The 14683-nt window shown below is 52.8% G+C and overlaps 1 protein-coding gene across 2 annotated transcripts; it reads right to left on the bottom strand.

Moving 5' to 3' along the window:
- Window positions 1-1341: 1341 nt before the first annotated feature.
- Window positions 1342-13966, bottom strand: ANKRD54 (ankyrin repeat domain 54). Of its 2 annotated transcripts, none has more exons than XM_047786305.1 (8): window positions 13497-13966; window positions 11771-11818; window positions 5517-5615; window positions 3846-3917; window positions 3301-3348; window positions 2974-3098; window positions 2686-2793; window positions 1342-2434 (listed from the first exon to the last, which is right to left on the bottom strand). In XM_047786305.1, exons 1-8 carry the CDS (start codon window positions 13819-13821, stop codon window positions 2360-2362), a joined length of 900 nt encoding a protein of 299 aa, XP_047642261.1. In that variant the 5' UTR covers window positions 13822-13966; the 3' UTR covers window positions 1342-2359. The 2 variants fall into 2 exon arrangements, with proteins under 2 accessions (XP_047642261.1, XP_047642262.1); XM_047786306.1 differs by having other exon boundaries at window positions 5517-5610; window positions 13497-13609.
- Between the last annotated feature and the right edge of the window lie 717 nt (window positions 13967-14683).

Genomic DNA, 14683 nt, shown 5'->3' with positions numbered 1-14683 from the left:
CTTGCGGCCACCTTGTTTTAGGCGCCTGGGCTCGGTGTTGGGGTGAGACTGCAGCAGGAGGAAGGGTGGTGAGGAGGAGTTGGGGGGCAAGGGGTGCCAGCTTGGAGTTCTTGGGGGTGCTCAGGACTGCCGTGATGCTGGGGAGGGTGGTGGACCTGCCAGGTCAACTCAGAGAGGTGGCAGAGCGCCAGGGTCAAGGCACAGGCCGTGGAGTTCCCGTTGTGGCTCAGCTGAAACGAACCCAACTCGTGTCCACAAGGATGCGGGTTCAATTCCTGGCCCTGCACAGTGGGTTAAGGATCTGGCGTTGCCGTGAGCTATGGTATAGGTTGCAGACGAGGCTTGGATCTGGCGTTGCTGTGGCTGTGGCGTAGGCTGGCAGCTGCAGCTCCAATTTGACCCCTAGCCTGGGAACCTCCCTACGCACACCTGCGGCCCTTAAAAAAACAAACAAACAAACAAACAAAAAACGGCGTGGACTGTGAGGTTTGAATCCTGGCTCCCATGCTTTGGAGCTGACATCTCTGCTCCCTGTGGAACTGAGCCATCTGAGCCAAGTTCCGTCCCAGGCACACCGACCTCCTCAAGCTGCTCACTGGCTGCCAGCTCTATTGAGGGACAAAGGGCTCTCCTGGGCAGACCCTCATCTCCATAAAAAACCCTCACAACAGTCTCTTCACTCGCCCCAAAGTCTATAGGGCCAGCAATGGGGTGGCGGCCCCCATCCAGTGGCATGTGGAAGTTCCCAGGCTAGGGGTCAGATGGGTGCTACAGCTGCCAGCCCACACCACAGCCACAGCAACTAGGGATCCGAGCCATGTCTGCAACCTACACCACAGCTCATGGCAACACCAGATCCTTAAGCCACGGAGCAAGGCCAGGGCTTGAACTCGAATCCTCATGGTTCCTAGTTGGGTTCATTAACCACTGAGCCACGAAGGGAACTCCTGGACAGTCTGTCTTTACTATAGTCAAATGCTTCCTCGGAGAGGGCTGGCCCTGGTGGGCCTTCCCTTCAGGCTTCCCACTGTGGTGGACCTCTGGGGGCGCTGCCTTTTGCTTGTCTGAGCCCCAAGGGGAAGGTCTTTTCCTTTGCGGATTGGGGGGGGCTCCTTTGCAGTGAGTTTGTGTGTGTTTGGACTTTTTTTTCTTGGCCGTGCCAGCAGCATGCAGAAGTCCCTAGGCCAAAGACTGAACTTGCACCACAGCAGTGACCTGAGCCACAGCAGTGACAATTCCAGACCCTTAACCCACTATACCACCAGGGAACTCCTACAGTGAATTTTTGAGCCTTCACTAGCATGTTAGTTTCCTGTTACTACTGCAACAAATTACTAGAAATTTAGTGGCTTAAAACAACACAAATTTATTCTCTTACAGTTCTGGTAGTCAGACTAAATCTGTCTAACTGGGCTAAAGTCAAGGTGTCAGCAGGCTGGTTCCTTCTGGAAGTTCTGAAGGAAGAAGCCATCTCCTTGCCTCTTCCAGCATCTGGAGGCTGCCTGCATTTCTTGGCCTGTGACCCCTTCTTCATCGCATTCATCCAACCTCTTGCTTCTGTCACCATCACCTCCGTCGCCATCACCGTATCTCCTCACTGATCCGCTTCCCTCTAATAGGGATCCTGTGATTATATCAGGCCCGCCTAGACAATCCAGGATAGTCACCTTGTCTGAAGACCCTTAATTACATCTGCAAAGTCCCTTTTGTCATCGAAGGTAATGTCCACAGCTTCTTGGGATTCAAACATGGCCATCCTGGGGGCCACTCCTCAGCCTGCTACAACGAGGCTGCAGAATGGCTACGCCCTTCTGGGGTTTCAGTGATTGGGAGAAAAAGGGCTGGGGGTTTTCTGCTTTGGGTTCAGTCGGGTCCTTGCTGGCCTCGTGTCTCTAAGGTCTAGGCCCCACCAGCCCTCCCCTTCCAACTCACTGCCACGTCTCCTCACAAGTCGGGTGGCCAGTCTAAATCTAAATGCTGGTGAGAAGTACGGGGCCGGCCGAGAGGCCCCCTAGGCCACAGGGTGCCTGCCCGAAGCCCAATCTTGCTGGCTGCAACCAGGGGACACAGGGAAGGGTCTGGGGTGGGCTGGGGGTGCCAGGGAGGCGAGGGGGGCCTGCTAGGACATCGCGTGTTGGCCAGAGCCGAGGTGTGGCTGCGGTGCCGAGGGAGCCGAAGGAGGAAGCCGGGGCTGTGGTCCCGGCCCACAGAGACGCTACAGACCCCGGCAGGGAGTGGCTCCGAGGTCGGTGGGGGAGCATCTGCAGCAGCTGGGGGGCGAGGCACCGGGCTTTTCCTCTGTGATGAGAGCGCAGGGGCAGTGGGGTGGCGGCGGAGCGGGAGGGCGGGGAGCCTCTCGCTACCTCTTCTCCATGTCCTGCATCTGCAGGCTGAGGGAGGTGAAGCTGGCCAGGAGGTCGGTCACTTCATCCACCTGAGGGGCGACACCGAGGCTGTTACGGGGTGTCCCCGAGCCTCCCCCACAGTTCCACAGGCATGGAGGGCCGGTGCTGTCTGTCTTCCCAGGGCCTGTGGTGGCTTCACGGTGACTAAGGAACAGCTCTCGAGCAGCCTCAAAGGCAGCAGACAGATGCTTTGCGGGCCCGCAGCCCTCAGAGCGGGGGGAGGGTGCTGGCCCCGCGGCTCCCGCGAGGCCCCGGGTCGGGGCCTGCAGCTGCGGCTCACCTGCTCCTTGGTGCTTGTCATCTGGAGGCGGGTGCAGAGGTCGTCCAGCCGCTCGCGCTGCTCATGCCGCCCCAGGCGCTCCAGGTACTCCCGCAGCATCTGGATGATCTGGAACGAGAGGGTGGCCTGAGCGTGTACGAGGAGGCGCAGAGAGGCTGCTGCCAAGGGGCACAGAGGCACAGGTGCCAGCCGGGGTCTGTGGGAAGCCACCCAGGGGCCCCGTGGGGGTTCAGGCAGCACCTGTCCAGGGCTCGTTCCGTGCTGATCTCAGCTGAGAGAGGTGCTCACCTGCTTCACCTCCAGCCGCACAGCCTCGAGGCAATGGGAATGGCCTTCCTGCAGGATGCTGAGCTTTGACTTAGCCAGGTGCAGGGGCGTGCGGCCAGCCCGGTCCAGGGCATCCACGCGGGCCCCTGTGGAGCAGGCAGAGGTAAGCGTGTTGGGATGGGGCAGGCAGAGGTGAGCGTGTTGGGATGGGGCAGGCAGAGGTGAGCGTGCTGTTGGGGGGCGCAGGCAGAGGTGAGCGTGCTGGGAGGGGGGGAAGCAGGCAGAGGCGAGCATGCTGGGCAGGGGTGGCGGGGCAGGGGTCGGGGCAGAAGGAGCAGGGGCCATTACCTCCTCGCAGCAGAGTGGTGATGACAGGGACGTGGTTGGTGCAGGCCGCTGCGGAAGAAGAACAGGGACTGAGAGTCCAGATCCCCGGGGCTTGGTCCTGGGTGACGGCCAGAGGGAGCAGGACTGCCTCTCCGAGTGTCCCCATGCCAGGTCAGCCCCCTGAGAAGGCCTTACCAAGACAGCACTGGGGCGGCACTCAGCGGTCAAATCCCACGCCCTCCCTGGAGAGCTGGGGAAACTAAGGCTTGGAGCCTCAGTGCCTCACCAGGAGCCATGGCTCGAGTCAGCCGCAGGGCGGGCACCTCCCCAGGGGAGCACCTGCTGAGCCGGTTCAGGTTCTGCAATCCGCTCTGCTCAGGGCACAGTCAACTAAAACTAGCGAAGGATGGAGATGGCCCGTGGGACACAGCAGGGGGTTGTGGCCCTGGGGGCTCAGGCTCGGCCCACATGACAGGAGAGAGCCCCGCAGGACCCCAGGCTTTCCATCAAAGGAGCCCGTCCGTGCTGCAGAGAGGGCCACCTTGGCAGCTGAAGCAGGCACTTACCCAGGTGCAGTGGCGTGTTCCCCAGCCCATCTCGCTGGTTGGGGTCAGCTCCGTGGTCCAGGAGCAGCTGCACTAGAAACGGGAAAACCCAAGAGGAGCTTCTGGGGGCCTCTGTGAGCAGCACCTTAAGCCCAGCCCTCACCCGGCTAAGGAGGCTCCAAGCGGGGATCACTGAGCGCCAACACAGTTCACTGCGTGGTTTCATGTGCTCGCTCGCTCATGAGGCTCACAGACAGGGCGCCGACGGCCAGGAACTGCGGATGCTGGCGGGGGGGGGGGTCCCCGGGGGGGGTCCCCTGGCCTCTGCAGGGATAACGGGACTGAGATTTTGGGAGTTAAAGAAAGTTCTTCCAACAGCAGTGGCTGCTAGTGAAGGTTCTCCAGGGCCTTTTCTGCTCCTTCCACAGCCAAGTACCACGGTGGGAATTAGGCCAATAGAAAATACGGAGCACCCCTTCCTTAAGAGTCTCTGGGCCACCCTCGGGGGTGGGCTGTGATGCCACCAGGCTTGCCAATTACCCAGAGAGGCGTGCAGGCAGACTAGCTCACACGAGGAGGCCAGCCTGAGCCTCGCAACCTGTACACTTCGAAGCCACTTCGAGAGGGACCACAGGCCTAAATGTGAAAATGAAAACAGAGCTGTGGAAAACAGGGGAGTACCTTCACAGCCTTGGGAGGGGCAAAGGTTTCTTAAATACCTCACAAAAATACTGACAGAAAAAAGCAAAGGTTGATAAATGAGAATCATCGAAATTGAGAACCTGTGTGTACCAAAAGACAACGTTCGGAGAACAAAAGGCAAGCTCGAAAAAAGCATCTATAAAACAAAAAAAAAGCATTTATATTTAATAAATGACCTGTCCGGAATATATAAAGAATTTCTACAAATCAGTAAGAAAAAGAGAGGCAACTTGTTTTAAAAAATGGACAAAAAATAAAAAAAATAATAAAATAAAAAATGGACAAAAGACATGGCTAGATTCTTCACAAAAACAGGATGTAAATAAACACGGTCAGTAAATAGGTGAACATGTGCCCAGCGTCAGTGGCCGTCAGAGAAAATGCAAATTAAACCACAATGAGATACCACTGCACCAGAAGGGCTCAAGTTGAGAAGAGGCAATGAGAAGGAACAGACCACTGCCACTTACCATCGAGAGTGTAATTTTGAGCGAAAAGAATTCAAGACACAAAGGAGGGCGTGCTCTGTGCCCTCATGAGTGTGAAATGCAAAAACAGGCAAATCTATGCTGAGCAAGACCCTCATGGGGTTAAGGGCCGGAAGGGGCACGAGGCAGGCTGCTGGGCGCAAAAATATTCTCTATTTTGATCCACAAGATGGTTACCCCCGTGTGCATACACAGAAAATTCACTGCTGATGAGTTATATCACATCCTAAAAAGAATTCTAAAAAAGGGGGGCCGGGGGCGGCGATGTCCCATGGCTGCCCTGAGCACTAGGCAAATGTCGCCTGAATGTCTTGAAGGACTGGCCTGAGCTCAGAGTCGTCATACTCCTTCTTCACGTGGACCCCTTCCCCAGTCTGCAGTTGCGGTTCTACAGGCTGGGGGGTGGGGAGGCAGGTCTCCCTGATATCCGGCACCCCTGGCTTCGCTGGGTGCCTCTGAGTCAGGCTGCTTGCCCCGCCCCGCTCCCCCTCCCCGGACTCACCAATCTGGTCATTGCCGTTGCAGGAGGCAAAGTGGAGAGCAGTGCGGCCCTTGTCGTCAGCTGCACAGGGGTCCGCGCCATCTTCCAGCAGCTGCTGCACTGACACCACCAAGGCAGAGGGAGCAAGCGGAGAGCGGGGCAGCGTTAGCCAAGCTGTGGCCCCCAGGGGGCGGACAGGGATGCGCAGGGGCCCCTCTGGGCAAGGCATCCACAAGGTTTGGGAGAGCCAGTCCCCCCTGGATGCTGACCCCCAGCGGAGGGGCCAACGGAGGAGCACGGATTCTGGGAGCCCCAACTCCATGTATCAGAACCGAACATCATAGAAGGATCTTGGCCCTCGGGGTCAGGAGGTTTGGCGTCACCGAAACCCCCAGCACAGACTTTGGCTCTGCCCCTCTCTCCGAGTTTGCGCCTGTCCCCTCCAGCCGGACACGGCCAATGAGCCCTGGGCCGACAGGGACTTTGCTCCCCTGAGGCAGCCCTCTTGCGGGGACAGGGCACAGGCTCAGCCCCACAGACCAAGTCCCAGGCTAAGCTAAGCAAAGAAGAAAGGAGTTCATTACCAACAGCATGGGGCAGTGGGAAGAGCTGGGCTGGGAACAGGAAGGCCTAGATTTGGGGCCTAATTCACCAGTAAATGGGAGTAATCTCTGGCCTGCAGACCTCCAGAGCTGCTGTGATGAGAATAATGGATATGAAATTCCTTCCTTGATAAGTACGGAGCCATCATGAAAGGTGAGGCGTTATGTATCACATGCCTGCATCCAACCCAAACGCAGCAGTGGCTGCCACACATCATTTTAGAGCAGCATTTTAGTCGCGCTTTTTTCAAGGTATAACAGCATCAGTTTTCAAGGCTGGCACGCTGCACGTGGGCAGGTCACGTGCTTTGGTCTTATGCTGGCAGTGACAACTTCAAATGAGATGAAAGGTCTAAGCACTAGCCTGGCCGGCAGGAACAGACACTGGTCTAACTCCACTCCCAAGGTACCCTCTGAATTCCGTCATGGCCATAGACATGGAGTGGCAGTTGCTGTGGACTGATTCCGTCTGACTGCACACCAGCTTTACACAGAATTAGAAAAACACATTTGCAGGAGTTCCCTGGTGGCCCAGTGGGTTAAGGATCGGGCACTGTCACTGCTGTGGCAGGGTTTGATCCCTGGCAAGGGAACTTCCACCTACTGTGGGTGAGGCCAGGGGGAAATTAAAAGAAGAAAACCTCTCAAGGGCTTGAGTCCTTCCAGACGAAGCCCAAATAGCTCCTGCTCCATGAATCTCCCGTCTCTTCAAGCTGCGTGAGCCACCCTCTCTCCCACAGCTCCGCAGTGGCCTGTTCATCCTGCTACTCGTGTCCTGTGCTGTGCTCGCTTCCAGGGACTGCAGCTGTACATGAGGCACCAGCCAGGCCTCAGACACCTGACTGCCAAGCCCCCTGACCACGCAGCACGGTATCAAGTCCATGCTACAACGGACCTGAGATAGACTCCAGCCCAAGCTAACAGGAGGCCAAGCTGGGCTAGAAACCCAGGTAACTCTGGCTCAAGAACATACACCAACTAAATATGAGACCTTGGTTTTTCGGTGAGGGGGTTGTTTTGGAAACGGTGTCGCTTTTTATTCTTCTTCTCCAACTATGCTGCAGGTTTCTCATTTTGCTCATCTTAATATCTGGGACCAAGATATGATTTGTGCTGCTCCGGGAATGCTGCTGACGGACTTGATAAATGAATGAAAGTGTTGGAGGAGACGAAAGAGCTTCAGGCCACCTCTGTGTTCATGAGTACAGAGAGAGCCAGTATCCAAGCTAAAATGGTCAATTCAATTCAATTTTGTGATTTGTGCAGTTACAGTATTCTTGGAGAGCACGTTAGCGACACCTATCAGAAGCCATCAAGATAATGTGTTGCCTTGGATGCACTAACCCCCTACCTGGAAAATTATCTTAAAAAAATGAAAAACCAAGCTGCGAGTATACAACTAAATGACTCTTACTCTGTTGCTTTGAAGGTATCGTGTGCATCCATTACAAACTGTGATGATGATTGGGAGAGGGAATTATAACGTTACTTCGGCCTTTTTTGTTTTAAAGCCTCCCGCCCCCAAGGCACATGGACGTTCCCAGGCCAGGGATAGAATCTGAGCTGCAGCTGTGACCTATGCCACAGCTGCGGCAATGCTGGGTCCTTACTCACTGCACCAGGCTGGGGATCGAACCAATGCCTCCCTCCACAGAGGCAAGTCAGATCGTTAACCCACTGCATCAGAGCAGAGACTCCAATTTTTGTTTCTTACTTTATAAGCTTGAAAAAAATTGTACGGCCACATAAACATTCTATAAATGGGAAAAAAATGATGGCTTCCATTTTGAAAAACAAATGTTTAACAAAAACTATGAAAAATGTTTATGATGCATAAAATGTAATGTGAGCTACAGAATTGTGCATACGGCACAGTTTGCAAGCCTCTTAAAAAATTCTTCTGCACAGGAAAAAGCACAGGAAGGATGTTCACCAAAATATTAATAGAGGTTAGTTCCTCTGCTGACAGTAAGGAGGTTTTTCCTTATATATTTCTAATTCTCAAAACATCTGAAAGGTTTCGGGGGTTTTTTTTGGCCACACTCTCAGCATGCAGAAGTTCCCAGGCCAAGGATCGAACTTGTGCCACTGCAGTCAAACACCAGATCCGTAATGACCATGGAATGCCCCAAAACATTTTAAATGACTATATTATTTTCACAATTAACTTTTTTTTTTTCCTGTTTTGGCCATACATGCAGTATATGGAAGTTCCCAGGTCAGGGATCGAATCTGAGCCAGAGTTGTGACCTGTGCCACAGTTGCAGCAATGCGGGATCCTCAACCCACTGGGCTGGGCAGGGGATCAAACTGGCACTTCCACAGACAGAAGCTGGATCATTTACACACTGTACCATAGTGGGAACTCCTAAAGTAATTTAAATAGGTGTTCCCTGATGGCCTAGCAGGTTAAGGATCCAGCACTGTCACTCTGTGGCCTGGAGCACTGGTATGGGCATAGCCAAATAAATAAACAAATATTTTAAATGATTATGAATTCAAAGAAAGTCACTTATGATCTAACCATAGAGGGATATAAATTTTAGGCCCACTATAAATTGCTAAACCATACCCCCCAAAAATCCCAACAAACATGCAGAGAAAGAAAACAAAATGCTAACCATACAAAAAAAGGGGTGAAGAGGCTCCAGCCAGTTTTGCCGTCAGAATCCTCCAAGAGCCTGGCAAATCCAAAGACCACAGAGATCTCAGGACGGCTGTGTTACAGACTTCGAATGGAAAATCATAGCATTTCCACCAAAATAACAAAACCACCATGTGGACACCTGATTCAAGATAAACTAGACTTGGAATTCCCATCGTGGCACAGTGGAAATGAATCTGACTAGGAACCATGAGATTGTGGGTTTGATCCCTGGCCTCGATCACTGGTTAAGGATCCCGTGTTGCTGTGAGCTGTGGTGTAGGTCACGGATGTGGCTCAGGTCCTGTGTTGCTGCGGCTGTGATGTAGGCTGGCAGCTGTAGCTCCCTATTAGACCCCCCAGCCTGGGAACCTCCATATGCCACGGATGCAGCCCAAAAAAGAAAAAAAATTATAATTAAAAAAATTAAAATATTCTCAGGGAGTTATTAGGCCTAGTGGTTAGGGCTGCACCCTGAGGTCAGTCCCTGGTCTAGGACTGAGATCCCATATCAAGCTGCTGCAAGCCATGGCCAAAAAAAGAGATTTGATGAAATGATGGTAAAGCATATAATCACTAAAAAAAAAAAAAAAAAAAAAAGTTCTCTGGCCACACACTAGAGATACTTAAAAAAGAACACAGGATTTACAGTTGTGGCTTAGCGGTAATGAACACAACTAGTATCCATGAGGACAGGGGTTCGATCCCTGTCCTCATTCAGTGGGTTAAGGATCCTGCATTGCTGTGGCTGTAGTGTAGGTTGGCAGCTATAGCTCCGATTCAACCCCGAACCTGGGAACCTCCACATAATGCAGATGCGACCCTAAAAAGAAAAAAAGAAAAAGAAAAAGGACCTAAATAAACAAATAAATAAATAAATAAATAAGAAAACATGGAGTGAGTTCCTGTTGTGTGGCTCAGCAGGTTAAGAACCCAACACAGTCTCCATGAGGCTGTGGGTTTGATCCCTGGCCTCGCTCAATGGGTTAAGGATCTAGTGTTGCCACGAGCTGTGGTGAGAGTCGCGGCTGCAGCTCTGATTCGGCCCCCTAGCTCAGGAACTTCCATGTGCCTCAGGTGTAGCGTAAAAAGAAAAACATAAGTAAAAATTAAAAAATAAAAGCGGACACATTTTTCCTTGAGAAGCTATATAGGTCGTTACTCAAATTTTCCAAAACAGTAAAGTTCATGGAAAAGAGATGAGAGTGAAGGACGTGAAAAGCCCCCCAGTTCCCTGCTCACTGTGCTTGGCCAGGGATAAGGAGCCCCTCCAAGGCCCGCAGCGTCCGCCCGGCCCCTGGGGGAAGTGCCCTCCTCCTGCTGGAACCGGGCTCTCCTGTCCCGTGGCCTTCAGTCCACGCTCACGTTTTATCTGCTGATCGCAGCATCCCATCCCCCAAAAGAATACCGGCCCCTTGAGGTAGGCAGAGTAGGAGTCCCCAGAGATGTCCCCCCCGACCCCGAACCCCTGGAATGCATGATATGCCACCTTTCACGGCAGAAGGGACTTCACAGATGTGATGAGGGTTAGTGATCTTGACCAGCAGATTACCCTGGACTATGCGACCTAAGCAGCCGGGGCTTTAAAATCAGACCACCTCTCCCTGTCATGAGAACCAGAGTGAGGGCAGCATGAGGCTCAGTCCACTGTTGCTGACTCTGAAGCATCTGGGGCGACGCCAGATCCTTAACCTGCTGAGCGAGGCCAGGGATCAAACCTGCATCCTCATGGCCACTATGTCAGGTTTTTAACCCACCGAGCCACAATGGGCCTGTGTGGTTTTACACCACTTTGTTTGTGGTAATTTTTTTTTTTTTTTTGGCTGTGCCCACAGCACATGGAAGTTCCCAGGCCAGGGATCGAACCCACACCACAGCAGGGACCCGAGCCACTGCAGGGACAATGGGGATCCTTAGCCCACTGCGCCACAAGGGAAATCCAGTTTGTGGTTATTTCTGTGTTGTTGTTTTCTTTTTTTAGGGCCACTGAGGCATGTGGAAGTTCCCAGGCGAGGGGCTGAATCAGAGCTGTAGCCGCCGGCCTACGCCACAGCCACAGCAACGTGGGATCCGAGCTGTGTCTGCAACCTACACCACAGCTCATGGCAAGGCTGGATCCTTAACCCACTGAGTGAGGCCAGGGATCAAACCCTTGTCCTCATGGACACTAGTCAGGTTCGTTACCACTGAGCCACAGCGGGAACTCCAAGTTTGTGGTCATGTTTTACAGAGGCCATAGAAAACCAATATAACACGTTCCCCTGATTCACAGAAAGAATGAAATCAGTGGGTAAAATTTAAAAACATTTTTCCCATGACTTGTCCTGTACCTTTCGGGGCTGCTACCGCCCTGTCTGCTAGTGGATGGACCATGACGAGCAACGGTGACATAAAAAAACAGTGGTGTGCTGCTAGGAGCCCCTCCATGCCTTTGACTTGTTCTGTCAACTTAACTTGGAGAACCACTGATCCAACTATCACAAAGCCTCCGTGAGCCGTCGAAGGTGGTGGTTTGTACAGACCGTGCCTCTCCCAGGACTGCCAGTTGACTTCTCATTCGCAGTAACTAGAAGTTCGGCAACGCTCCTACTCTGCTGCTAGGAGCCCCGGAATATAAAAGCAGCCGTGGTCCCCACCACCAGGGAGCCCCCGGGGTAATGAAATCTAGGAAGTACAGGGGGACAGGAAAACATGGGAAGAGTACGTCTCTAAGCCAGACTTGTCATCTGCAAGAAGACTGCAGTCAGGAGTTCCCTGGTAGCTCAGTGCATTAAGGATCTGGCATTGTCACTGCTGTGGCTCTGGCTAGAGCTGTGCAGTGCTGGTTCAATCCCTGGCCTGGGAACTTTGGCATGCTGCAGGTGCGGCCAAAAAAAAAAAAAAAAAGTTTGCGGTTATATGGTGAATACAATGAGCCTGGTCCAAGGGGTGAGCCGGCAGAATTCAAGCACTGTCTTCTCAGGTATTGGTTACCAGGAGTTTTCCTCCCCCGTCCAGACCCTGGAGCTGGACTCACTCTGCACACTCACCTGTTTCCACGTCGTTGGCATTGGCAGAGTCCCTCAGCCTCTTCAGAGCTGGGGAGAGAATAAGAGCGCCGGTTAAAAACAAAACCCAGAGTTCCCGTCGTGGCACAGCGGAAATGAGTCTGACTAGGAACCATGAGATTGCGGGTTCAAACCCTGGCCTCGCTCCATGGGTTAAGGATCCGGCGTTGCCATGAGCTGTGGTGTAGGTTGCAAATGTGGCTTGGATCCTGCATTGCTGTGGCTGTGGTATAGGCTGGCAGCTGTAGCTCCGATTCAACTCCTAGCCTGGGAACCTCCATATGCCCCAGGTACAGCCCTAAAAAGCTAAAAAAACCAAAACCAAACAAAACAAAAACCACTCAAAAATCAGCACTGGCCACGATGAAGCCGAAAGTGATGGTTTCGTAGTTAGGCACCATTCAGCCACCAAAGCATCGAGAGAGAAAGAATGGTGCCAGGATACAAGAGACACTACCCCAGAACAAGGAGAAACTTGCAATATGACACAGCTAGTGAGTGCAAAAGCCACATTTTGTAGCAAATCCTCCAAGGCCTTTGGAGCCAGATCTTTTTTCTTCTAGCTGTACCTGTGGCATGTGGACGTTCCCAAGCAAGGGACTGAAACACAGCAGTGACCCCCACCAGATCAGCAGTGACAATGCCAGATCCTTAACCACAAGGGAACTCCCTGGAGCCAGATCTAGCTTGGCATACCTGGGCGACCTTGAAAAAGTTAGTTAAGACCCTTGGGACTTAGGTCTATCCCTGCAAAACAAGGTTGAGCTCTGTCCTGACAGCCCTGAGTTGTTGCAAAAACCAAATGAGAGGAGTTCCCGTCATGGTGCAGGGGAAACAAATCCGACTAGGAACCATGAAGTTGCAGGTTCGATCCCTGGCCTCACTCAGTGGGTTAAGGATCCGGCATTGCCGTGAGCTGCGGTATAGGTCGCAGATGCAGCACGGATCTGGCATTGCTGTGGCTCTGGCATAGGCCGGTAGCAACAGCTCTGATTAGACCCCTAGCCTGGGAACCTCCATATGCCACGAGTACGGCCCTAAAAAGCCAGAAAAGACAAAAAAATAAAAATAAAAATAAAAAGCCGTTAAAAAAAAGAGAGAGAGAGAGAGATGATTTACATGGAAGCCTTTATGAGCTGGTTACGCAGATAATCTTATAATCTTCCTTCGAAACGGGCCACTCCCAAAGGACTAACTTTTGATTTGGGAATTCCTACCCAGAAACTGTTTTCTCCACAATGATACTATCTCTATATTAGAGGCTAATAGAAAGCAATGCCTTGGGAGTTCCCGTTGTGGCTCAGTGGAAATGAACCCAACTAGTATCCATGAGGATGCAGGTTCGATCCTGGTGGCCTCACTTAGCAATTTAAGGATCCGGGCATGTTGCCTAGAGCTGTGGTATAGTTCACGGACAAGGCCTGGATCTGGTGTTGGTGTGGCTGTGGTGCAGGCCGGCACCTGTAGTTCCAATACAATCCCTTGGTCAAAAATTGCAATTCATATATATAACAATTCCTTACATTTCATATAGCACTTAATGACTTATCCAGCACTTTTCAAATTCGCATTTAATCTTCATAACATCACTAAGATGTGAGTAGGTTCTAGAGGGACTAGACACACAACAAAGGCAGAGTAACAGCTATACATTCTTTTTTTTTTTTTGTCTTTTTGCCTTTTCTTGGGCCACTCCCGCTCTCCTCACCGTGCACCTCTTTGCCCGTGGGCCCAAGCCGGCGATGGGGCCTGGCGGCGCGCCTCAGCCGGCCGGCGGGGATCTTACACCGCAGCTCATCGCGAGGCTCCGCGTCCTGCTGCCACAGGACGTGGAGGTATCTCAGCGGGGACTGGGCCCCGCCGGACGCCCGGCCCGAGAGGCCTGCGCCGCTGCCCAGCGCAGACCCGAAGTCTGCGAAGGAGAAGAGGCCCTCGGGGCCGGTCAACGGCTCTGGCGCCACCGCGCACTCGCCATCCGAGCTCGAACGGCCGGAGCGAGGTTCGTCGTCCGCGCCTCCGGCAGCAGCTGCCATAGCAACGGCTCCGCGCTGGCCCTGCCGCGGGAGCCTAGTTACCGAAGGACCCACCGACCCGCTTCCCTCGGCCCTAAGCCTCGCTGTCAGCGGGCTAGCAGGCGGGCCCGGTCTGCAACCACGGCAACCGAGCGGGGGGGCGGGCTCGGCCGCGAGCTGAACTGTTCTGGATCAATGAAAACCCTTCCAGCCTAACCCACCCCACCCACACACATGCACAACCAATCGTGCGTAAGACTGCCATAGAATTGGTTTCCGGTAGCATGACCGACGGACATAAGAACCAATCATACATTTGAGGACGTATACCCTCGCTGTACGTCTCTACTGGAGCCAATAAAACAGCTACGTTTAAGACACTCCCCCCTAACGTTTCTACCGTCGGATCGTGGGTAAAATAACGGGCAGTTTCCCTAGCCAATCACTTTAAGATGAGTTGCAGCCAATCACAAAGGAAAGTGAAGAAGCCAAAGAAAAGGTGAGACGTAAGAAAAATTTTAAATCAATGAACGTAAAAAAAAAAAAGTTCCTATAAATGCATAGTGTATGTAGAAAAATGAGGATATGCCCAAATGTAGAGCTAGCAGCACGAACTGTGGAGTAATAACTTCCAAATGCGATAGATCCCTTTCGTTCTCTGGGTAACAACCTTGGCGTTGATCCCTCATTTACAAATAATTCTGTAAGTCATTGTAATTACACCAGAGCGAATCTTGAGTCCGAGAGCCAGTCGCTGAGCCAGGTCTCTGTGCGAGGTCCTGGACACAGGATCAAGACTCAGTGCCCTCTCCGAGGCTCACCGGATGGCAGAAGTCAGTGCCGGAAACAGGGAAGTATTCCGCAACAGCTATTGATAAGCTTA

Source organism: Phacochoerus africanus, chromosome 7 (genome assembly GCF_016906955.1).
Source record: "Phacochoerus africanus isolate WHEZ1 chromosome 7, ROS_Pafr_v1, whole genome shotgun sequence".
Taxonomy (NCBI): Eukaryota; Metazoa; Chordata; class Mammalia; order Artiodactyla; family Suidae; genus Phacochoerus; species Phacochoerus africanus.
Note: the sequence above shows the minus strand (reverse complement) of the source record. Positions and strands in the feature narration are given on the sequence as shown.

What these genes read in the sequence shown, in the direction of transcription:
- ANKRD54 (XM_047786305.1), bottom strand. Translation starts at nt 13,821, where the DNA reads ATGGCAGCTGCTGCCGGAGGCGCGGACGACGAACCTCGCTCCGGCCGT. An exon ending in TGCCAACGACGTGGAAACAG is followed by an intron (nt 5,616 to 11,770) that starts GTGAGTGTGCAG and finishes TGGTGGTGTCAG; the next exon opens with TGCAGCAGCTGCTGGAAGAT. An exon ending in GAACACGCCACTGCACCTGG is followed by an intron (nt 3,349 to 3,845) that starts GTAAGTGCCTGC and finishes CTTCTTCCGCAG; the next exon opens with CGGCCTGCACCAACCACGTC.